The sequence below is a fragment of the Oncorhynchus mykiss genome, chromosome 12, assembly GCF_013265735.2.
Source record: "Oncorhynchus mykiss isolate Arlee chromosome 12, USDA_OmykA_1.1, whole genome shotgun sequence".
NCBI lineage: Eukaryota > Metazoa > Chordata > Actinopteri > Salmoniformes > Salmonidae > Oncorhynchus > Oncorhynchus mykiss.
In genome coordinates, this window is record NC_048576.1 from 73242845 (window position 1) to 73266937 (window position 24093).

A 24093-nucleotide genomic window follows, 5' to 3' on the forward strand; every position below is an offset into this window, starting at 1 on the left:
CAGACATTTTCTTCCTGCAACACAAACTCAAAAAAGTTATGGGACACTGTAAAGTCCATGGAGAATAAGAACACCTCCTCCCAGCTGCCCACTGCACTGAGGATAGGAAACACTGTCACCACCGATAAATCCACTATAATTGAGAATTTCAATAAGCATTTTTCTACGGCTGGCCATGCTTTACACCTGGCTACCCCTACCCCGGTCAACAGCACTGCACCCCCCACAGCAACTCGCCCAAGCCTTCCCCATTTCTCCTTCTCCCAAATCCAGTCAGCTGATGTTCTGAAAGAGCTGCAAAATCTGGACCCCTACAAATCAGCCGGGCTAGACAATCTGGACCCTTTCTTTCTAAAACTATCTGCCGAAATTGTTGCAACCCCTATTACTAGCCTGTTCAACCTCTCTTTCGTGTCATATGAGATTCCCAAAGATTGGAAAGCAGCTGCGGTCATCCCCCTCTTCTAAGGGGGGACACTCTTGACCCTTATCTATCCTACCCTTCCTTTCTAAGGTCTTTGAAAGCCAAGTCAACAAACAGATTACCGACCAGTTCGAATCCCACCATACCTTCTCCGCTATGCAATCTGGTTTCAGAGCTGGTCATGGGTGCACCTCAGCCACTCTCAAGGTCCTAAACGATATCTTAACCACCATTGATAAGAAGCAATACTGTGCAGCCATATTCATTGACCTGGCCAAGGCTTTCGACCCTGTCAATCACCACATCCTCATCGGCAGACTCGATAGCCTTGGTTTCTCAAATGATTGCCTCGCCTGGTTCACCAACTACTTCTCTGATAGAGTTCAGTGTGTCAAATCGGAGGACCTGTTGTCCGGGCCTCTGGCAGTCTCTATGGGGGTGCCACAGGGATCAATTCTTGGACCGACTCTCTTCTCTGTATACATCAATGATGTCGCTCTTGCTGCTGGTGAGTCTCTGATCCACCTCTACGCAGACGACACCATTCTGTATACTTCTGGCCCTTCTTTGGACACTGTGTTAACAACCCTCCAAATAAGCTTCAATGCCATACAACTCTCCTTCCATGGCCTCCAATTGCTCTTAAATACAAGTAAAACTAAATGCATGCTCTTCAACCGATCGTGCCTGCACCTTCCCGCCCGTCCAACATCACTACTCTGGACGGTTCTGAATTAGAATATGTGGACAACTACAAATACCTAGGTGTCTGGTTAGACTGTAAACTCTCCTTCCAGACTCACATCAAACATCTCCAATCCAAAGTTAAATCTAGAATTGGCTTCCTATTTCGCAACAAAGCATCCTTCACTCATGCTGCCAAACATACCCTTGTAAAACTGACCATCCTACCGATCCTCAACATCAGCGATGTCATTTGCAAAATAGCCTCCAATACCCTACTCAATAATTGGATGCAGTCTATCACAGTGCTATCCGTTTTGTCACCAAAGCCCCATATACTACCCACCACTGCAACCTGTACGCTCTCGTTGGTTGGCCCTCGCTTCATACTCGTCGCCAAACCCACTGTCTCCAGGTCATCTACAAGACCCTGCTAGGTAAAGTCCCCCCTTATCACAGCTCACTGGTCACCATAGCAGCACCCACTTGTAGCACGCGCACCAGCAGGTATATCTCTCTGGTCACCCCCAAAACCAATTCTTCCAATGGCCGCCTCTCCGTCCAGTTCTCTACTGCCAATGACTGGAACGAACTACAAAAATCTCTGAAACTGGAGACACTTATCTCCCTCACTTGCTCCTTTACACCCCATTATTTTTATCTCTACTCTGCACATTCTTTCACTGCAAATCTACTATTCCAGTGTTTTACTTGCTATATTGTATTTACTTCACCACCATGACCTTTTTTTGCCTTTATCTCCCTTACCTCACCTCATTTGCTCACATTGTATATAGACTTATTTTTCTATTCTATTATTGACTGTATGTTTGTTTTACTCCATGTGTAACTCTGTTGTAAGGGATTTCCTCCTCTTCTTCCGAAGAGGAGAGGTGAAAAGGACCAATATGCGGCGTGGTAAGTGTCCATGGTTCTTTTAATACGAAATAATGCACATGAACAACTGAATACAAAAAAACAATAAACGTGGAATGAACGAAACCCAAAACAGTACCGTGTGGTGAAAAACACAGACACGGAAACAAACACCTACAAACACACAGTGAAACCCAGGCTACCGAAGTATGATTCTCAATCAGAGACAACTAATGACACCTGCCTCTGATTGAGAACCATACTAGGCCGAAACATAGAAATCCCCAAATCATAGAAAACCAAACATAGACTGCCCACCCCAACTCATGCCCTGACCATACTAAATAATGACAAAACAAAGGAAATAAAGGTCAGAACGTGACATCTGTGTTGTTGTATGTGTCGAACTGCTTTGCTTTATCTTGGCCAGGTCGCAATTGTAAATGAGAACTTGCCTACCTGGTTAAATAAAGGTGAAATAAATCAAATAAAATAAAAAATTCACTGTAAGGTGACCGATAAATCCAATACCTGTTGTATTTGGCGCATGTGACAAATAAAATTGGATTTGATTTGAAAATTGTTAAACAAATCCAAATATCCTTGATGACAGCTTTACACACTCTTTACATTCTCTCAACCAGCTTCATAATAAATGCTTTTCCAACAGTCTTGAAGAAGTTTCCACATATGCTGAGCACTCGTTGTCTGCTTTTCCTTCACTCTGCGGTCCAAGTCATCCCAAACCGTCTAAATTGGGTTGAGGTCGGGTGATTGTGGAGGCCTGGTCATCTGATGCAACACTCCATCACGCTCCTTGGTCAAATAGCCATTACACAGCTGGAGGTCTGTTTTGGGTCATTGTCCTGTTGAAAAACAAATGATAGTCCCACTAAGCGCAAACCAGATAGGATGGCGTATCGCTGCCAAAATCTGTGGTAGCCATGCTGGCTAAGTGTGCCGTGATTTTTTTTATAAATCACAGACAATGTCACCAGCAAAGCACCCCACACCATCACACCTCCTCCTCCATGCTTCACGGTGGGAACCACACAGGCGGAGATCATCACCTACCCTACTCTTACAAAGACATGGCGGTTGGAACCAAAAATCTCAAATTTGGACTCATCAGACCAAAAGACAGATTTCCACTGGTCTAATGTCCATTGCTCGTGTTTCTTGGCCCAATAAAGTATTTTCTTCTTATTGGTGTCCTTTAGTAGTGGTTCCTTTGCAGCAATTTGAGCATGAAGGCCTGATTCACACAGTCTCCTCTGAATAGTTGATGTTAAGATGTGTCTGTTACCTGAACTCTGTGAAGCATTTATTTGGGCTGCAATCTGAGGTGCAGTTAAGTCTAATGAATTTATGCTCTGCAACAGAGGTAACTCTGGGTCTTCCTTTCCTGTGGCGGTCCTCATGAGAACCAGTTTCATCATGCCACTTGATGGTTTTAGAGACTGCACTTGAAGAAACTTTCAAAGTTGTTGACATTTTCCGGATTGACTTACCTTCATGTCTTAAAGTAATGATGGACTGTCATTTATCTTTGTTTACTTGAGCTGTACTTGCCATAATATGGTATTTTACCAATAGGGCTATATTCTGTATACCACCCCTACCTTGTTACAACACAACTGATTGGCTCAAATGCATTAAGAAGGAAAGAAATTCCACAAATTAACTTTAAACAAAGTCACACATGTTAATTGAAATGCATTCCAGGTGACTACCTCATGAAGCTGGTTGAGAGAATGCCAAGAGTGTGAAAAACTGTCATCAAGGCAAAGGGAGGCTACTTTGAAGAATCTCAAATATAAAATATATTTTGATTTGTTGAAAACCTTTTTGGTTACTACATGACTCCATATGTGTAACTTCCTAGTTTTGATGTCTTCAATATTCTACAATATAGTAAAAATAAAGAAAAATCCTGAAATCAGTAGGTGTCTCCAAACTTTTTACTGGTACTTATATTGTACTGTAAAATATATGCATTTAGTTAGATTTGAAATTATAATGAAATTATATATTACCCCTTTTGATTAGCTGATGAAATCTGATTAGCTATTTTGATTGTGAAGTTAATCAGAGAAGCAGCTCACCGCTTATTACTGTATTCCCATATCCGCATATCTTAGAATGAGCAATAACTGTGTCTCTTACCGACAGCCTTGAGGGAGGCGTACTTATTGAGCTCTTTCCCAGGTTGCTGTTGCTCATAGGGGCTAGTGATCTGTCCCAGGGAAGGGTAGGGGTGGGGAGGAGACCCTAAGCCTGGCATTAGTGATGATCCTGGACCCACACTGTTCATCTGGTTAGCCTCTGTAGGGAGAGAAAGAGAAAGATGGCAGGTGTCAGTTTGGCAGAACAAGTAAAAAATGTCATTAAATATTGATGTTCCATCTGAGTGATTGAGATTATGGGCCCATATAAATGCTACAATGTATTTAGAAGTGAGTAAATTCGATTGTGCACTGTTGTATTGTTTTCCCACTTAAGTGAGGCAATATTTTTTACATTTTACTGCAGTGGGCTAAATCAGGGTCACACAGTGCTTCGGACTTAGAATGCCCACCCCAACTCACGCCCTGACCAAACTAAAACAGAGACATAAAAAAAGGAACTAAGGTCAGGACGTGACATATCAGCAGTATTTTTGAAATCAGTGATTCTTCCTTCCTGTCATTGGTGAGATGTAAGAGCTGATGTCTCCCAGGAAAGCTGTGGAAGTCGAGACCTGCTAGACCCCATGTAGGCAGCTTACACTATCTCATTGACCTGCCAACACAATTGTTATAGTCTCTTCATGTTAGCCTTGGGATACAAATCACTAACCGTCCATCGCTCCAAGCTAGATGGCCCCTCTAGCCAGCTCACTGTGCTAATCCTCTCCCAATCGAATCTCTTTGGTTTCCTCCAAACAAGCCTCAGCCAAAACCAACAGCAGCGTAGCTCAGCCCCCAGCTGATATGTCTCTCAATAGGCCTGATCGAAATCAATTTGACAGATGGATAAGAATGGACAGAGGTAATTGCTTCAGATCCTTGGTAACATTGCACCCCGTGCTGGTTGGCCCTCCCTGGGGACTCAGCTGGAGAGAGAGAGTGTGATGACTGCTCTTTATAAAATGGTACTAATCCAGCATCCAGCATCCAGACATCTGCTTAATTGAGGAGTGCATGGAACCATGGCAAATTGACTGGCCCCCTGCCTGCTGGCATGGCAGAACAACCAGATGTTGTGGGCATCATTTTCAACTGGCCCCGCAGGACCCTAAGGAGGTCAGAAGACAGCAGACTGCACCCACGCCCAGGTGTCAGTTTGGGGGACGGTGAATGCCACCTTAATTACTCAGCAATACTACAGTAGCTATCTGCAGTAGAATATCAATAACGTAAAGTTAACTAATTGCTCAATATTGATATTGTGTGTAATAGCAGAGTTCTATAAAATGCATTCCCCCAGTTTGGCTGTAGCAGTTACTGATTGGTCAAGGTAATACTGTACATCCATTCAGCCCATGTTGTTGTTGTATCCGTATTCATGTTGCACATGTAAACATAACTCTCTTCCATGACTGATGTCCACAGCCCACTGTGAGGAACAATTCCAGGACCTTGAGAGAGTAGAGTCATTGTAGTAGACATTGTAAGTGCCCATAAACTGCTGCTTGGGCATGTTGAGAACACTAATGAGTTTTCAAAGTACAAGCAATCTGTTGAGCAGCGGATTGAACCTATGGCACGAAATGCTGTTAGTAACAACAGCTTCCTATGTATGACCACACATTCAACAAGTAAAATAGAAGGGTCCAGCACTGCTTGAAGATCTGGATTCATTCGAAGGCTACTACAAATTGTAAATATCATCTGTTATAAAATGGGAAAATAATGATCTGACTTCTTATGGGCCCTGTCCTACATTAGATATTCATTCGTCTACAATCGTTTTGATTTTCACGGCACCATCAATAAGTATCTGAGTAATATAAAAGCAATATTAAGTAACTGTTTATTATTATTATGATTAATCAAAAGACATAGATTGTTCTATTATTATTTATAGTGAACGAGTATTCATTAAAAAGAGTAAATGAAAAGGAGTTACCTTGACTGTACCTTTGAGACTGAGATAAATGAAGAACTATAAACGTCTGCTTTAGAAAATAGAGATGACAACCTCCAGTTCATTACTCATCTCACAGATGTGAACGTTCAGTAGTAGAGGAACTGGCACCATTTACTCCAGTGTGAATTCTTTTTTAATGTATAATTGTTGTGTTCTTACTACGACACAAACAGTAATAAATGATACTTGAAAGAGCGATAACGTTGACATGACTTTATCGTTCAAACTCAAGTTCAAGCACCGTGCATTAATGCGCAGGCGCAGTCCTCAATTAGTATCAATGCTTTAGGTTCCACAATAACAACATACAGTAGTGCCTATGATAAAAGCGGTATAATAGTATCACAATATATCATACTTAACAAGGATTCCAGAATTCAATCATATCTGCAGTGTGACCACCCTCCTTTCCTTAGTCATGATGATCAAAACAGGCTGTCAACTTGTAAGTTACACATAATAACTGGCCGTGATCGATGGCATATTTGCGCAGGCACACTGAGGCCAATTAACAACTTAACGACTCCTTTTGCAAGTCAACAAGTCAACATTTTCTGAGAGCAGATTTCTCTGGCAAGTTTACACTTCAGTAGATTGGGAGGAAAAAAGGTGAAAAGGACATACAATCCCCCATTACTTATGCCCCAAATCTTACCAAGCAGTTCGCATAATAGGACTCACATCTTGTTTTAACTGTATGCTACTGTACACCTGCATCTCTCTGCTGCACTGATGGTATGAGGGGAGAATACAGACATGACGATCACTGAGTAGACAACATCAATGTTTGTAATGTTTGAAATGATAAAATACAGGTTAAGTCAAATAAAATGTCTTATCTGTAAGATCTGTTGCATTATAATACCTAATTTTATTGTTGCCATGCAACATCTAATCAGGCACACAAACCACAGTGTGAAAAGCCTATTTTTCTCAGTTTCATGTTAGTTAGTTGATAAGGAGGTCAGTGGACGTGGAACCCTGTTTGCCAGTGCTGCAACTAGTACAAAATATTCCATTCTAATTAGTTCCACAGCTAATATACTAAATACATTTGCATTTACACATTTAGCTGAACACTATCATCTGATTTGGACAGTGGACAATGAGCCGTGAAAGAAATGGATAAAAAGAAAATCAAATCTAGGCTAAAATGGTTCTGTCTGTCTGTGAAAAGACTGATGCCAAGTGGACTGAAATAGATGTTCTGATTTGAAACAGGGTCTTGGTAGCAATGACCATTCGTCAGGGAAGAGATGTCAGCTATCGCTGAAATGTCACCAGAGCTTTTGTTCTCCTCGTCTTCCCGGCTGGCAGGCGATTTGATTGGATTCTAGTCTATTTTTCCCAGACAGTTACTTAATGAATATGCCAGCTTTAGTTACGCATACTTCCTGGCTCATGACTCAGCAGCAGCCACTGGAAGGTTTCTCTTCTCCAGATAATGAACACAATCATCGCTGGATCTACAGGTCCGAAAGGCTGAAGGCAGCAGCGATGTAAGCAAAGATGTCTAATCTGACTAGTCTGACAGCCGGGCCAAGAGTGCTTTAGCCAACAGCAGGTGCACTAATCAATTTTGGTTGGAGAGGAAAGAAAAATATGTTTCATGATAAGAAAAGTTGCATGATCTTTCAGATGTTCAGAACCAAAATGTAGGAATGGATGGCTTGAAATTAATTTATCCCCAGAAAAATACAGCATCGACAGCAAAACAATTGCAGTTCGAAATCAACTTTTGTTTACTAAAAATAAATTATGAAGTTGATCCTTTGTGTTTAATTTGATGCTTATCCACAGGGGAATAAATATGAAGAATGGGAAAAGTTCATAGATACTACTCTAGCAACTTGCCTACTAGATTTGGACCTAAAGGTTCCCTAAGGGCTACTGACTATGATAATCAGAAACTTTGGAAATTCTTTTGAAATACTACACTGCCTCCTGGAAAAAATATTCCTCCTGCTGCACAGTGGTCCCAACAGGAGACGGTTCATGAACAACAGGGGAGTAGAGCTTTCAACAGTGGTCTGGAGGGACCCCAGCATGAATGAATGATGATTGTTGAAACGTTCCAGTGTTTTCTGTGGAAAAGGACAAGGGTTTAAAGAGGAAGAGACCATTGCACAGAACTACAATGTACTTTAAAATGTACTTTTAAAAAAAAATTTACTTTAAAGAGAGGAGAAAATGCTTTTGAATGGAGAATAGGGAAGATGTTGATTTTCCCTAGCGAGTCCAATTAATATGAAAGAGGATAGTGTAGCAAGAGTTAAAAAGTGGGAGGAGGGCAGTGGGAGAATAAGGTCAGGGACAGGAGGCGTGAACCAAACATGAAACAACTGTCAGCACCACTTCAAAAGGACTACTGTACTCTCCTCTCCCACTGAAAAATAAAAGATGGTACAAGTATAACATTCTAACTTTTTTAACAAGTATAAACTTTTAGCTGTTCAGAGTCCACTATGCCATGGTGCAGCCTCTCCATGATAATAAAAATATAATAATAGTGAAATAGGCTAATTAGAGGCTAATTTCCCACCGGTCAAATAGATGTTTCCGTGCTGTGCTAATTACTTTGTAAAAGACCATGAAATGATCCGTGTTGCCTCATTAAAAGATATATACAGGGAAGCTTTACAGCTCTTTCACTACACCTGCTAATAGTGGGTCAGGTATGGTTCTGTGACTAGGTGAAAACAATGAGTGCTTTTTAAGAATCATTGTTCTCTGAAATTACCCCACCTCTGGAAATCTGGAAATCTGAAGAACAAGCTGCTACTTTGGCATTGAGCTGCTAATTTAAGGAATAATACATCCGTCCCTCCATTGTCTGTGTACAATGGATAAAATCCCATTTCATCTGCCAGGCATTGGTCCTCTTTACACACCATTCCATCTAAATTACTGTCCCACTTCAATTCACTTTCCATCTGTCTGCCACTGGTAAAAAAGTGGTACATTTGTGAAAACTTTTGTAAGGTTAAAGACTCAAAGGTTGTTGCAGGAGTAAGTGAATCAACACTACAGACACAGATACCTTTCAAGAACTCATAAAAAATGCAAGAGCGTATTTTGGGAGCTGGATGCCCCAAAGGGATGGATGGTACAATGGGAAGGACACTCTCATTCACAGGTTATTTACAATTGGGGAGTGAAAGTCTGCATAAGGTTCAGTCCTAAGACCTCCAATAACATATACAGTATAATTTATTAGCAATACTTCATCATATTTGATGCACGCTTGTAGTTTCATCAGCTGTTTTGGCATTGCTTTGTTGCATTGAAACATTTAAGATTCAATAAGCATGTACAGAAAATAACCTAATACAGTATTTGCATACTTCCAATATACCTACTGCAAGGAATGTGATTTCAATACTTTGCACAGTTTGTCAGTATTTGATGTTGATTTTCACAAATGAATTTGTCTAGAATAGTCAGTGTGACATTTAACACTGAGCCTCTCGCTGAAACCTACCTCTGCTAGACGGATTTACAGGGTATTAGACAGTGCGCTAGAAGAAAGTCAGTCAGTCACTCTTATTTGCCCTGATGGAAGAAGTCTATATTCCATGTAAATGTGTGTCTAGCCCCTGGCTTTTCTTCTTTATACTCATAAAGGTTGGACAAGCTGAGCGATTAATAGCCAGGCCTTGAAGATTGATGAGAAAAACATTTGACTCACCAGGGTAAATCATGACTTGACAGGTCATTTTATAAGTTGAATTTCCTCTGTTGTAATTTACATAAAATAGGCATATGCAGGGATGGAACATAACTGATCTGGGTGCAGATGATGGCATAAAAACAGTATCTGAATTCCTACAGACTGAGGAAAGCCATTGTCTGTGTAATCCAATCTGACAGGTGGAGCTCACTGTGAGTTAAAAGCAGCAGAAGAATCAATAACGCCTCCTCTCTTCTCCTCTCTCAGAGCATTGTTCACTCCTTCTCTGTGCTCTACCTGCTTCCATTACCTTAAATTCATACGCATTCATCAGCTCACCTCTGAAATGTAGCCTACGCTTCCAGACTCTGAGTGTTATTGAGGGCGACACTTCACTTTGTAAATGTTGATGTTTATGGCTTGATTGGCAAACTAGGTGAACAGGTTTCTCTCCAGAGGCAAGTTTGACTACGCCAACTAAGTAATGGAATCTCCAACTTGCAATGGCCTGTCTCCATAGTTCATACATTAACCAGTTGGCAACACCCACATGAGCAACAGTTCATACTCCCATTATTTATCTGCTGAGGGAGAACAGGCTCTGCTGCACTCACAAAAAGCCTGCATGAAATGAACATTTAATGAATTTATATGCCGGCACTACGTAAATCTAATGTATGAGCTTTGTCTTGTTGCATTACTGAATGAAATTGACGTTCCCCTATGCTAAGAGTATATTGGATGGACAACACAGTTGTTCTGTCAAACTTATTAATTACAGTGACACCATTGTATGTGCTTTATGAATGGATAATTCAGTAAACAGTTATGGAAAAATACAAGCACAGAATAACGATTTGCAAAAGGTACAATTAAATATAGATAAAACATATTCACTATTTTGTGCATTAAGATGAATGTGCTGTGGTCTGGGTGAACTACTTAAAACCCTGTATGATGGCGGGTTTGTGTGCACTATTTGTGATAATGGTCATCTCCATGCCACCAGTTGGGTCAAAGTTGTCCATGCATGGAAGCGTGCGTTTCATTCGTCTATAGAACAGACACAAATGTGGCTTCTACACAATAAATAATATGCCCACAGCAATGCAAAAGCTAATCACTATCTGCTCATCCAAGTGCTTGCATATTGCCTTGTGCTACTTATGGTAAATTAAATAAATTAGTTTAGACAAGAGAGAACTTCATTTGCATTCCATTAGTTGGAGTAAACCCTCATCTCACTTTTCAACCTTGTTGTATCCAGATTCTCTTCTCAGCCTGCGAGCTTGACAAGGTGTTATCATTCATGTCAGGTAACAACAAAGATATAGAACTACAGTTTTGGTATGCAGCACCAGTATTTTTAAAGGAGGTTTGGCCCTTAGGCGGAAGCTTAACTAAAGTGTCTCAAAATGATCACAGCATTCTTTTGTCTAAAACCATTCAACAAGGCAGATATAAAAAGGAAGAGGAGATACAAAATGCCCTGTTAAAAAACAGGCATGTAACTGGATATACAGCTGATGTTTTGTAACTGTTTTCCATTCATCGTTGTAGGTAGTAGTAACCCATTTAAATACAGTTTCCTGTGACACTGTCTTGTGGGGAAAGGGCCTGCCAGACCGTCCGGCCGTGTGTGTTGGCAGCAAGGGAGAACTTTCTTCTCTTCGGCTGGCTGCCTAGAGAGAAAAGAGGCCAAGTGGCCACAGGTGCCCCTTGCTCACACAGGCAGGCCTGGAGGAGAGAGACAGGACAGTGCGTGTGGCCAAGATGGCCCCAGCAGCACACAGGACAGAAGTTGAGTGTAGCCTAGACGCCAGCCAGCCACCCACCCAGAGGAGAGGCAACTAGAGGAGAGGAGAGGGAACTAGAACAAAGCCCTGTCTTTCTGAGGGGATTGTGTCATCTGTGACGGCTGACACGTGTGAGAACTCCCTCTGGACCATTTCACTCAGTGCCAACCAGGCACCCACAACCCCTACAATAGAGGCAGTATCCATCCTAGGGAGGCAGCCCTGGCATGGGTACACTTGGCAGTGCCAGACATGGCTAGGGGACGAGGAGGAGAACAGGCGCATGACTGTGTCCTCCAGATACACCACTCTACCCCCTGTCCAGAAGTTAGTCAAAGAGACAGAAGCAAAACGCCAGGGAGAAAATAACCATTTTAGTGGAGCTGTTGTGCAGTCAAAATAACTACAGTCCTCCCGACAATGTATTCTCAAGGCTATAATCTCAGGGATATAGCAGACTATATTCTGTATACAGGGTACAGGATTTTGTCATGTGTTTCTGTTGGCTTTTTCTGTTGATTGTGAGAAAGGACACTTTGTATGCTTTGTATGCTAACAGGCTTTGTTGTTCTATTGTAATATCTGTTCGTTGTAGCTAGTTGATCTAATGTTACAAATCCATCTGTGCTGCCCTGTTTTCCTGAATCTCACATTCTACTGCAGCTGAACAAGGGGATTAATCTCCTGAACGCTTACCAACCAACTGAAGAGGGCTCAGTCACATAGCTGGTGCTGCTGTTCCTGCCGGTGCAATTATTTACCTCTCATGTCCAGCTGACAAACAAAATTAGATCCTTGTGTGTGTGTGTGTGTGTGTGTGTGTGTGTGTGTGTGTGTGTGTGTGTGTGTGTGTGTGTGTGTGTGTGTGTGTGTGTGTGTGTGTGTGTGTGTGTGTGTGTGCGTGCGTGTGCGTGTGCGTGTGCGTGTGCGTGTGAGTGTGTGTGCGCATGCGCGCGTGTATATGAAAGCCATACCTTGATGTCCTCAAATACATCAAAACGACAGTGACGGTGATAGATTTTCCTGTGTGTGAAAACAGAGCACAACCTATTTTTGTTGCAACCAGATGCAAAGCTGGCATGAAAATGGAAATAACATGGGAGGTATGTTGTTGTACAACTGAGGCATTATCTACAAAGAGAGAACTACCAGACCCAGTAGAGATGTAATGCTACTGTACTACTATGACTGAAGGTTGACTGGGTATTACTATGCTGCTCCTGAACTCATGGTGCTGCTCCTGAACTCATGGTGCTGCTCTTGAACTCATGGTCTCCTGGACTAATAAAGTCTGGTGGTTTTGAGGTTGTAAGATGCATGGTTGTGATTGTTTGGGTTTCTATTCTGACAATGACCATTTCTTTCCCAAAGCATCCATTTGTTACAAGAAACGTCTGGTCGTCTGTTGACATGAACTAACTCTGTCTTTGCTGACCTAGTAACAATTACAAAAGGGTAATGGAAGGACAGTCATTTTCACAAACACTATGACACGCATTGTACGGTCAAAAACAGCAATATATTTTTCAGAGGGATGTGTTTCCTATGGTATTGTAGATTGTGGATACTATGATGCCAATGATGCACTAATAATGCTCATGATCTAACATGGGCTGTGCTTCATCTACATTTAAATCTGTTTATAAATGTAGATATTCATCATTTAGCTGGGAGTAAACTTAAACACTTACCACTTAAGAGGGGCTTGCCAGCACTTACCAACAAAGAAAAGATGACCAAAGAACCCTCTTTAAAGAGTAAGTGAAGAAAGCCCCCTTTGAAGCTGTGACCATTCTCAGTGGACATTAATATTAATATTACATTACATTGGATGTTTTAGAACACCCAACAGGGCCCTCAGTGTCATTTCCCAATCACCAGCCAGCACGGAAGCAGAGTATCCTGAGTGGTGTGAGGATGTTCAGAACAAGTGATCTAAGGTATCTGCAGTAACCCCCCATGTTATTGAACTACTAAAAAATGCCATTAGGCAGTCCTAAAATAAATCCTTGTCATTGGTCATACATGAGGGCATTGGGTATTGGGGTCTGATCGGCATATGATAAACCTACAACTTACTTGTAAAAAAATTGTTGAACGTGGTGTGTTGTTTTAATGTACTGTACAGGGAGGGATTCATGTTAAGCTTTTTCTGATGACATTTTGCTGTAGGTTTAAATGTAGCTTACTAATAGCTATACTGTGACCCATCAGTGAGGCAGCCATAGGCCACAGTGCTGAAGCTCCCATCCTATCGCTAGCTGCTCCTGAACCTCTAATTTCCACCACCTACCTGTCAACATGTCGGCTGGCTGGTAATGAACGGATCATTATTCCAGGAGGGGGCACGGAAGAAAAAAAGGGGTCTCTGTTTAAAGAATGATTAATTATTCGCCTGACATGGCAGCACCAAGAACGCCTGAATTCATTAAAGTGAATAATAATAATTTCAGCTGAAGGAGAAAACTCATCTCGTAGGCATACCTTGAGGTACAGTAGGCTTGATGTTCAGGGTACATATGCCTGTGACAACCAAGCAGACGTTTTCTGAAAGATACTACCTTGTCCACACATTTCCGTACTCTACTTTGGCGGGTTTAGATGTAAGAGGAGAAAGTGGAAGCGTTAACCCAAGAAAATGCTTATTCTACAGTTGATGTGTTGAAAACGAAGAACTATGCTGCCTATTAGGAATGTTCATTCATTATTAGTATTTCCCTCAAAGCATGATTATTATGATATTTAAGGGTGCCTCAAATGTCTATATGTATAGTTCTCCTCAGGGGAATTTCCCTAGATGAAAGTTAATTTTTATCAGTTCAATCTGAAGTTGTAAGGGGCAGATGAAAATCAGTGTCGGCACAATTGTGTGATGCCATGGATACAGGCATGCACAATCCTATAGGAGTTGACAGTGGAACTGCAAACTGCAAGTGTATAGTCAGGTCCTTTTTCCTCTGTGGGGAAATTAATTCAAAGTCAGATATAATGTATTCTGCATCTTAAGTTAGTGTAATTCAACAAGAATCACTTTTCTGCTCCTATCTATTTTACCTACAACAGCAAAAGTCCACGGACAGGCCATTTGGTCGTCATACCTTTGTTTCCATGGAGATGTCATGCATATTGGCACCATATGTATTAGTTCCATCATGTGACATAAGGGAATCAGAATGGAAACCACCTGAGCCATATACAGTGCCTTCTGAAAGTGTTCAGACCCCTTGACTTTATCCACGTTTTATTGTGTTACAGCCTGAATTTAAAGTTGATTAAATTCATATTTTATTTGATATATTAATTACACTTTGTATGGTGTATCAATACATCCAGGAACTACAAAGATACAGGTGTCCTTCCAAACTCAGTTGACGAAGAGGAAAGAAACCGCTCAGGGATTTCACTATGAGGCCAAGTGTGACTTTATAACAGTAAGAGAGTTTATTGGCTGTGATAGGAGAAAACTGAGAATGGATCAACAACATTTCAGTTACTCCACAATGCTAACCTAAATAACAAAGAAGGAAGCCTGTACAGAATACAAATATTCCAAAACATGCATCCTGTTCGCATTAAGGAGCTAAAGTAAAACCGCAAATAATGTACTTTATGTCCTGAATTAAAAATGTTATGCTTGGGGAAAATCCAACACATCACTGAGTACCACTCTTCATATTTTCAAGCATGGTGAAGGCTGCATTATGTTATGGGTACGCTTGTAATCGGTAAAGACAATGGAGTTTTTGAGATAAAAATAAATAAATGGAATTGAACTAAGCACAGGCAAAGTCCTAGAGGAAAACCTGGTTCAGTCTGCTTTCCAAAAGACACGGGGAGACAAATTCAACTTTCAGCAAGACAATAACCTAAAACACAAGGCCAGATATACACTGGAGTTACTTACCAATATGACATTGAATGTTCCTTAGTGGCCTAGTTACAGTTTTGACTTTAATCGGCTTGAAAATCTAGGGCAAGACTTGAAAATTGCAGTCTAGCCATGATCAACAACCAACTCGACAGAGCTTGAAGAACTTTAAAAAGAATAATGTGCAAATATTGTACAATCCTGGTGTGCAAAGTTCTTAGAGACTGACCCAGAAAGACTGACAGCTGCAATCGCTGCCAAAGGTGATTCCAACATGTATTGTCTCAGGGGTGTGAATACCTACAGTTGAAGTTGGAAGTTAACATACTGTCACGTTCTGACCTTAGTTATTTTGTTATGTCTTTGTTTTAGTATGGTCAGGGAGTGAGTTGGGTGGGTTGACAATGTTCCCTTTTCTATGTTGTGTTTTGCGTTTGGCCTGGTATGGTTCTCAATCAGAGGCAGGTGTCGTTAGTTTCGTTAGGCATGGTGCCATGTACCCCGGCCCGAGGAGACGCACTGGAGACCCCCGTGTCGTTAGGCATGGTGTCCCCGGTTCGCCAGCACAGCCCAGTGTGGTCAATTCCACCTCACCGCACTGGCCTGGCTACGGGGAGCATCCAGCCAGGTAGGGTTGGGCAGGCTCGATGCTCGAGGCCTCCAGTGCGCCTCCATGGTCCGGTCTATCCGGTGCCTCCTCCACACACCAGGCCTCCGATGGAAGGCCCCCACACCAGGCTGTCTCTCCGTCTCCTCCCTACAGGTGTTCCTTTTTCTATGTTGTGTTTTGCGTTTGGCCTGGTATGGTTCTCAATCAGAGGCAGGTGTCGTTAGTTTTCTCTGATTGAGAATCATACTTAGGTAGCCTTTCCCATTTGTGTTTCATGGGTGATTATTTTCTGTTCTGTGTTTTGCTTCACCGTTCAAGACTGTTCGTGTTTGTCGTTTTATTGTTTTTGTTCAAGTGTTCAGTATTAAATAATATATGGACACCTACCACGCTGCGCATTGGTCTGACATTTCTTACTCCTCGTCTGAGGAGGACGAAGACAAGCGTTACACATACACCTTAGACAAATACATTTAAACTCAGTTTTTCACAATTCCTGACATTTAATCCTAGTCAGTTAGGATCACCATTTTATTTTAAGAATGTGAAATGTCCAAATAATAGTAGAGAGAATGATTTATTTCAGCTTTTATTTATTTGATCACATTCCCAAGCGGGTCAAAAGTTTATATACACTCAATTAGTATTTGTTAGCATTGCCTTTAAATTGTTTAACTTGGGTCAAACATTTTGGGTAGCCTTCCTCAAGCTTCCCACAATAAGATGGGTGAATTTTGGCCCATTCCTCCTGACAGAGCTGGTGTAACTGAGTCAGATTTGTATGCCACCTTGCTCGCACACACTTTTTTCAGTTCTGCCCACAAATGTTCTATAAGATTGAGGTCTTGGCTTTGTGATGGCCACTCCAATACCTTGACTTTGTTGTCCTTAAGCCATTTTGCCACAACTTTGGAAGTATGCTTGTTGTCATTGTCCATTTGGAAGACCCATTTGTGACCAAGCTTTAACTTTCTGACTGATGTCTTGAGATGTTGCTTCAATACATCCACATAATGTTCCTACCTCATGACGCCATCTATTTTGTGAAGTGCACCAATCCCTCCTGCAGCAAAACACCCCCACAACATGATGCTGCCACCCCCGTGCTTCACGGTTGGGATGGTGTTCTTCGTGCTGCAAGCCCCCCCTTTTTCCTCGAAACATAAAGATGGTCATTATGTCCAAACAGTTTAATTTTTGTTACATCAGACCAGAGGACATTTCTCCAAAAAGTGCGATCTTTGTACCCATGTGCAGTTGCAAACCGTAGTCTGGCTTTTTTATGGCGGTTTTGGAGCAGTGGCTTCTTCCTTGCTGAGCGGCCTTTCAGGTTATGTCGATATAGGACTTGTTTTACTGTGGATATACAGTGCCTTGCGAAAGTATTCGGCCCCCTTGAACTTTGCGAACTTTTGCCACATTTCAGGCTTCAAACATAAAGATATAAAACTGTATTTTTTTGTGAAGAATCAAAAACAAGTGGGACACAATCATGAAGTGGAACGACATTTATTGGATATTTCAAACTTTTTTAACAAATCAAAAACTGAAAAATTGGGCGTGCAAAATTATTCAGCCCCCTTAAATTAATACTTTGTAGCGCCACCTTTTGCTGCGATTACAGCTGTAAGTCGCTTGGGGTATGTCTCTATCAGTTTTGCACATCGAGAGACTGAAATATTTTCCCATTCCTCCTTGCAAAACAGCTCGAGCTCAGTGAGGTTGGATGGAGAGCATTTGTGAACAGCAGTTTTCAGTTCTTTCCACAGATTCTCGATTGGATTCAGGTCTGGACTTTGACTTGGCCATTCTGACACCTGGATATGTTTATTTTTTAACCATTCCATTGTAGATTTTGCTTTATGTTTTGGATCATTGTCTTGTTGGAAGACAAATCTCCGTCCCGGTCTCAGGTCTTTTGCAGACTACATCAGGTTTTCATCCAGAATGGTCCTGTATTTGGCTCCATCCATCTTCCCATCAATTTGAACCATCTTCCCTGTCCCTGCTGAAGAAAAGCAGGCCCAAATCATGATGCTGCCACCACCATGTTTGACAGTGGGGATGGTGTGTTCAGGGTGATGAGATGTGTTGCTTTTACGCCAAACATAACGTTTTGCATTGTTGCCAAAAAGTTCAATTTTGGTTTCATCTGACCAGAGCACCTTCTTCCACATGTTTGGTGTGTCTCCCAGGTGGCTTGTGGCAAACTTTAAACAACACTTTTTATAGATATCTTTAAGAAATGGCTTTCTTCTTGCCACTCTTCCATAAAGGCCAGATTTGTGCAATATACGCCTGATTGTTGTCCTATGGACAGAGTCTCCCACCTCAGCTGTAGATCTCTGCAGTTCATCCAGAGTGATCATGGGCCTCTTGGCTGCATCTCTGATCAGTCTTCTCCTTGTATGAGCTGAAAGTTTAGAGGGACGGCCAGGTCTTGGTAGATTTGCAGTGGTCTGATACTCCTTCCATTTCAATATTATCGCTTGCACAGTGCTCCTTGGGATGTTTAAAGCTTGGGAAATATTTTTGTATCCAAATCCGGCTTTAAACTTCTTCACAACAGTATCTCGGACCTGCCTGGTGTGTTCCTTGTTCTTCATGATGCTCTCTGCACTTTTAACGGACCTCTGAGACTATCACAGTGTAGGTGCATTTATACGGAGACTTGATTACACACAGGTGGATTGTATTTATCATCATTAGTCATTTAGGTCAACATTGGATCATTCAGAGATCCTCACTGAACTTCTGGAGAGAGTTTGCTGCACTGAAAGTAAAGGGGCTGAATAATTTTGCACGCCCAATTTTTCAGTTTTTGATTTGTTAAAAAAGTTTGAAATATCCAATAAATGTCGTTCCACTTCATGATTTTGTCCCACTTGTTGTTGATTCTTCACAAAAAAATACAGTTTTATATCTTTATGTTTGAAGCCTGAAATGTGGCAAAAGGTCGCAAAGTTCAAGGGGGCCAAATACTTTCGCAAGGCACTGTAAATAAAATAATTTCATTTTTTTTAGCATACAATATAGCTCAGTATTTCACAGTAGTGTAAAGTACTTAAGTAAAAATACTTGAAAGTACTACTTAAGTCGTTTTTGGGGGTATCTGTACTTCACTACATTCTTAAAGAAAATTATGCACTTTTACTCCATACATTTTCCCTGACACCCAAAAGTATTCATTACATTTTGAAATGCTTAGCAGGACAATAAAATAGTCTAATTGTAACGATATTCGTAGGTGGAAGAAGGTGACGAGGACCAAGGTGCAGCGTGGTACGTGTTCATGGTAAATTTAATAAAGAAACGGAACACTAGAACATTAAAACAACAAAAAAATACAGTTTTATATCTTTATGTTTGAAGCCTGAAATGTGGCAAAAGGTCGCAAAGTTCAAGGGGGCCGAATACTTTCGCAAGGCACTGTAGATACTTTTGCACCTGTTTCCTCCAGCACCTTCACAAGGTCCTTTGCTGTTGTTCTGGGATTGATATACACTTTTCAAACCAAAGTACGTTCATCTATAGGAGACAGAACACGTCTCCTTCCTGAGCGGTATGACGGCTGCATGGTCCCATGGTGTTTATACTTGCGTACTATTGTTTGTACAGATGAATGTGGTACCTTCAGGCATTTGGAAATTGCTCCCAATGATGAACCAGACTTGTGGAGGTCTACAATTTTGTTTCTGAGGTTTTGGCTGATTTCTTTTGACTTTCTCATGATGTCAAGCAAAGAGGCACTGAGTTTGAAGGTAGGCCTTGAAATACATCCACATGTACACCTCCAATTGACTCAAATGATGTAAATTAGCCTATCAGAAGCTTCTAAAGCTATGACTTCATTTTCTGGAATATTCCAAGCTGTTTAAAGGCACAGTCAACTTAGTCTATATAAACTTCTGACCCACTTGAATTGTGATACAGTTAGTTATAAGTGAAATAATCTGTCTGTAAACAATTGTTGTAAAAATTAGATGTAGATGTCCTAACCGACCAAAACTATAGTTTGTTAACAAGAAATTTGTGGAGTGGTTGAAAAGCTAGGTTTAATGACTCCAACCTAAGTGTATGTAAACTTCCGACTTCAGCTGTATGTAAATTAGATATTTCTGTATTTTACTTGAAATACATTTGCAACAATGTCTAAAAACATGTTTTCAGTTTGTCATTATGGGGTATTGTATGGGTGAGAAAAAATATATTATAATCAATTTTGAATTTAGGCTGGAACACAACAAAATGTGGAATATGTCGAGGGGCATGAATTCTTTCTGAAAGCACTGTATAGCATGAATGATCTGAAGCACCGGAAACCACTGTCTCTTCTTGTATAAAAGAGTGGACTTTGTATTGTGAATGTCAAAGCCCTTCGAAAAAAATGAATAGCCATGATCTAATTATAACACAGCTCTTTCATAATCAATTAAAGGTCTGACGAGGGTTAATGAAGGTTTCAAAATTGGTCTTTGAAACAAAGGCCTCATTACTTGAATGAACTTGAAGTCGACGGCCATAACAATGGGAGAAAGCTTTCCCACTGGGCAAAGACATCAGTGCAACGTCTAATTTTGATTTACATTTGGTTTAGTTATCGAATAACTTGAATTCAACATGAAATCAACCAAAAATGTCCTCCTGACATTGGATTTAGGTTAAAAGTTAAGTGAAAAAAATACTAAATTCCCTTATGTTGATGACTTTTTGCAAATCAAAACGGTTTTCCACATTGATTCAATGTCATTACATTTGAATTTTGGGGTTGAAATGACTTGGAAACAACGTTGAATCAACCCGTTTTTGCCCAGTGGGTTGCTTAAAATCATATTGTACAATTACAAAAAAGCACAATATGCAGATAAAAAAGGCCAAGAAAAAAACTATTATTTTTAATGATACCTTGGTATTGACACAAGTAAGCCTTTCACCATGCTAATGAGTCTCTTTCAAGTGAATCCTCAATGCAGCAAGTGTTCTGTGTAATATAACATCAGATTGAAAACCCAGGAGGAGATGTTACTCAAAAACATGCAGCCTCACATTAACCTAATTACGTGTCCTGCCACCTCTTCAGAGCGCTACTATCTCACAAGACACAGTTCACACACAGACAGTCCTCTTTGGTAGTCAATGCATCCCATGGGGTGTCACATATACCGTGGGGCAAAGAAGTATTTAGTCAGCCACCAATTGTGCAAGTTCTCCCACTTAAAAAGATGAGAGAGGCCTGTAATTTTCATCATAGGTACACTTCAACTATGACAGACAAAATGAGGGGAAAAAAATCCAGAAAATCACATTGTAGGATTTTTAATGAATTTATTTGCAAATGATGGTGGAAAATAAGTATTTGGTCACCAACAAACAAGCAAGATTTCTGGCTCTCACAGACCTGTAACTTCTTCTTTAAGAGGCTCCTCTGTCCTCCACTCGCTACCTGTATTAATGGCACCTGTTTGAACTTGTTATCAGTATAAAAGACACACGGGGGGACCTAGTGAATGACCTGCAGAGAGCTGGGACCAAAGTAACAAAGCCTACCCTCAGTAACACACTACGCCACCAGGGACTCAAATCCTGCAGTGCCAGACGTGTCCTCCTGCTTAAGCCAGTACATGTCCAGGCCCGTCTGAAGTTTGCTAGAGAGCATTTGGATGATCCAGAAGAAGATTGGGAGAATGTCATATGATCAGATGAAACCAAAATTGAACTTTTTTGTAAAAACTCAACTCGTCGTGTTTGGAGGACAAAGAATGCTGAGTTGCATCCAAAGAACACCATTACCCACTGTGAAGCATGGGGGTGGAAACATCACGCTCTGGGGCTGTTTTTCTGCAAAAGGACCAGGACGACTGATCCGTGTAAAGGAAAGAATGAATGGGGCCATGTATCGTGAGATTTTGAGAGAAAACCTCCTTCCATCAGCAAGGGCATTGAAGATGAAACGTGGCTTGGTCTTTCAGCATGACAATGATCCGAAACACCGCCCGGGCAACGAAGGAGTGGCTTCGTAAGACGCATTTCAAGGTCCTGGAGTGGCCTAGCCAGTCTCCAGATCTCAACCCCATAGAAAATCTTTGGAGGGAGTTGAAAGTCCGTGTTGCCCAGCAACAGCCCCAAAACTTCACTGCTCTAGAGGAGATCTGCATGGAGGAATGGGCCAAAATACCAGCAACAGTGTGTGAAAACCTTGTGAAGACTTACAGAAAACGTTTGACCTCTGTCATTGCCAACAAAGGGTATATAACAAAGTATTGAGATAAACTTTTGTTATTGACCAAATACTTATTTTCCACCATCATTTGCAAATAAATTCATTAAAAATCCTACAATGTGATTCTCTGGATTTTTTTTTCTAATTTTGTCTGTCATAGTTGAAGTGTACCTATGATGAAAATTACAGGCCTCTCTCATCTTTAAGTGGGAGAACTTGCACAATTGGTGGGTGACTAAATACTCTTTTGCCCCACTGTATGGACATAAGCCTCAGACTAGATTAGATACCCTGCATAATTCACATCCAGTGGAATAGCCTGTCTAAGTGAGAGCTTCGGCTAGCGCAGTGTGCTTGCTTTACATGTGTGATAATGAGATTCATTCACCAGAATAACACTCTTCAGGCGCTTCAGCCCAAAGGGTTTTATTCCATTCCGATTGTATTGATGCTGCATGAGGAAAATTTGAAAATCTATTTGAATTAAATTATTTCCCTTGTTCTGATTGTATTTTTTCTTTTTTTACACCACTATGGCAACCCTGATTATGCTCTCTAGTCTAGTGGCTGAGGTTTCTTACTAGTCTTGCTGAGATACCATGCTACCATAAAAAGCTCTGTCAATTTCCTGACTTGATGTCTGTCTACTAAGCTGCACACAGTGGGTTACCTCATTCAAAACAATCACACACTGTGTTGCTGCCTGAGAGTATGTGCCTGCCACCAGTCAGACTCAGCACGAGCGACTTTAAGCACTTTAATGGTATTTCAGATTGGAGAACCTCAGTAATGTAAAGTTTTTTTTAGTCCCAGTGCTCTATGAAATGGCCCTGCTCCCAGCACAGTCACACACCCCACTCTCTGGGTTATTACCGCTCAGCCTGCATGGAGATGGAGTCAGCTCTTTAACAGCACAACACCTGGGTGTCTCCCCTCACACACCTCCCTGCGCCTCTCCACATCTTCAACAGGGAGCTCACTGGGTGAGGCTATTCACACTGATACAATAACCCATCACATCTTCTCATGAAACAGCAAGACACTGCTCTGCCTGTGAGATATTTTACAAGAGAACAGTCAGTGTGGGAACGGGTGTGAATAGCTACTCAAAGAAACCTGTGCTGTCATCCCACTTTATTGAATAAGGGTCCCAGTTAGCATAACTAAACAACACTACCTCTGTTCCAATACAGCGCACACCTTAATAGTGATCAACTGCTCCTTCTGATTCCATAATGCCCACATTATGCCAAACCAATAAAAAACAGTGTTTTGAATTCTAGTGGAATCACACACTGCTTTCACCCAATCCCTGGCCTTCTAAGGACACCTGAAAAGCTCTGTCACACTAAATTACACATCCCTTTTGTGTGCCAACACAGTGGAGATTGAAGAGGTCCTTGTTGCTTCAACTTGTTGTGATGGACTAAGAGATATAGTGTTGTGCTAGGAGGAGGTGGGAGGGCCACTGACAAAGGAAGAGATTACCCAGAACCCACCTCTCCACTCATCTACCCTCTCCAATCCACAGTGCTATTGTGTGAAAACGTATGGATCCTTCCCAATACTCTGAGGAGAGACAATGCCAATGTGTGTCCATGCAGCCCACCTGATTGCAGAACTGGGTCTCCAATCCCTTTGGTAATTCCTACCCAAGGGATGGGAGAGAAATATGCCAGCTCTTCACGTGAATAAAAGCTACAAGCTTCAATTATCAGTGGAAGCTACATTCAGCTACACTCAAGAATCTAAGTGGAGGCTCTTGACCCAGAGCTGCCTCATCCACTTCAGTTTTTGACAACAAACAAAAAAAA

The 24093-nt window shown here is 41.3% G+C and overlaps 1 protein-coding gene across 1 annotated transcript in view; it reads right to left on the reverse strand.

The window, feature by feature from the left end:
• The window catches only part of LOC110538282 (protein shisa-9B), a 40454-nt gene that overhangs the window by 11127 nt on the left and 5234 nt on the right, over positions 1 to 24093 (reverse strand). The window contains exon 3 of the mRNA XM_021625000.2: positions 4151 to 4309. Within this exon, the coding sequence (XP_021480675.2) occupies positions 4151 to 4309 (159 nt within the window). The remainder of the gene's footprint in view (positions 1 to 4150; positions 4310 to 24093) is intronic.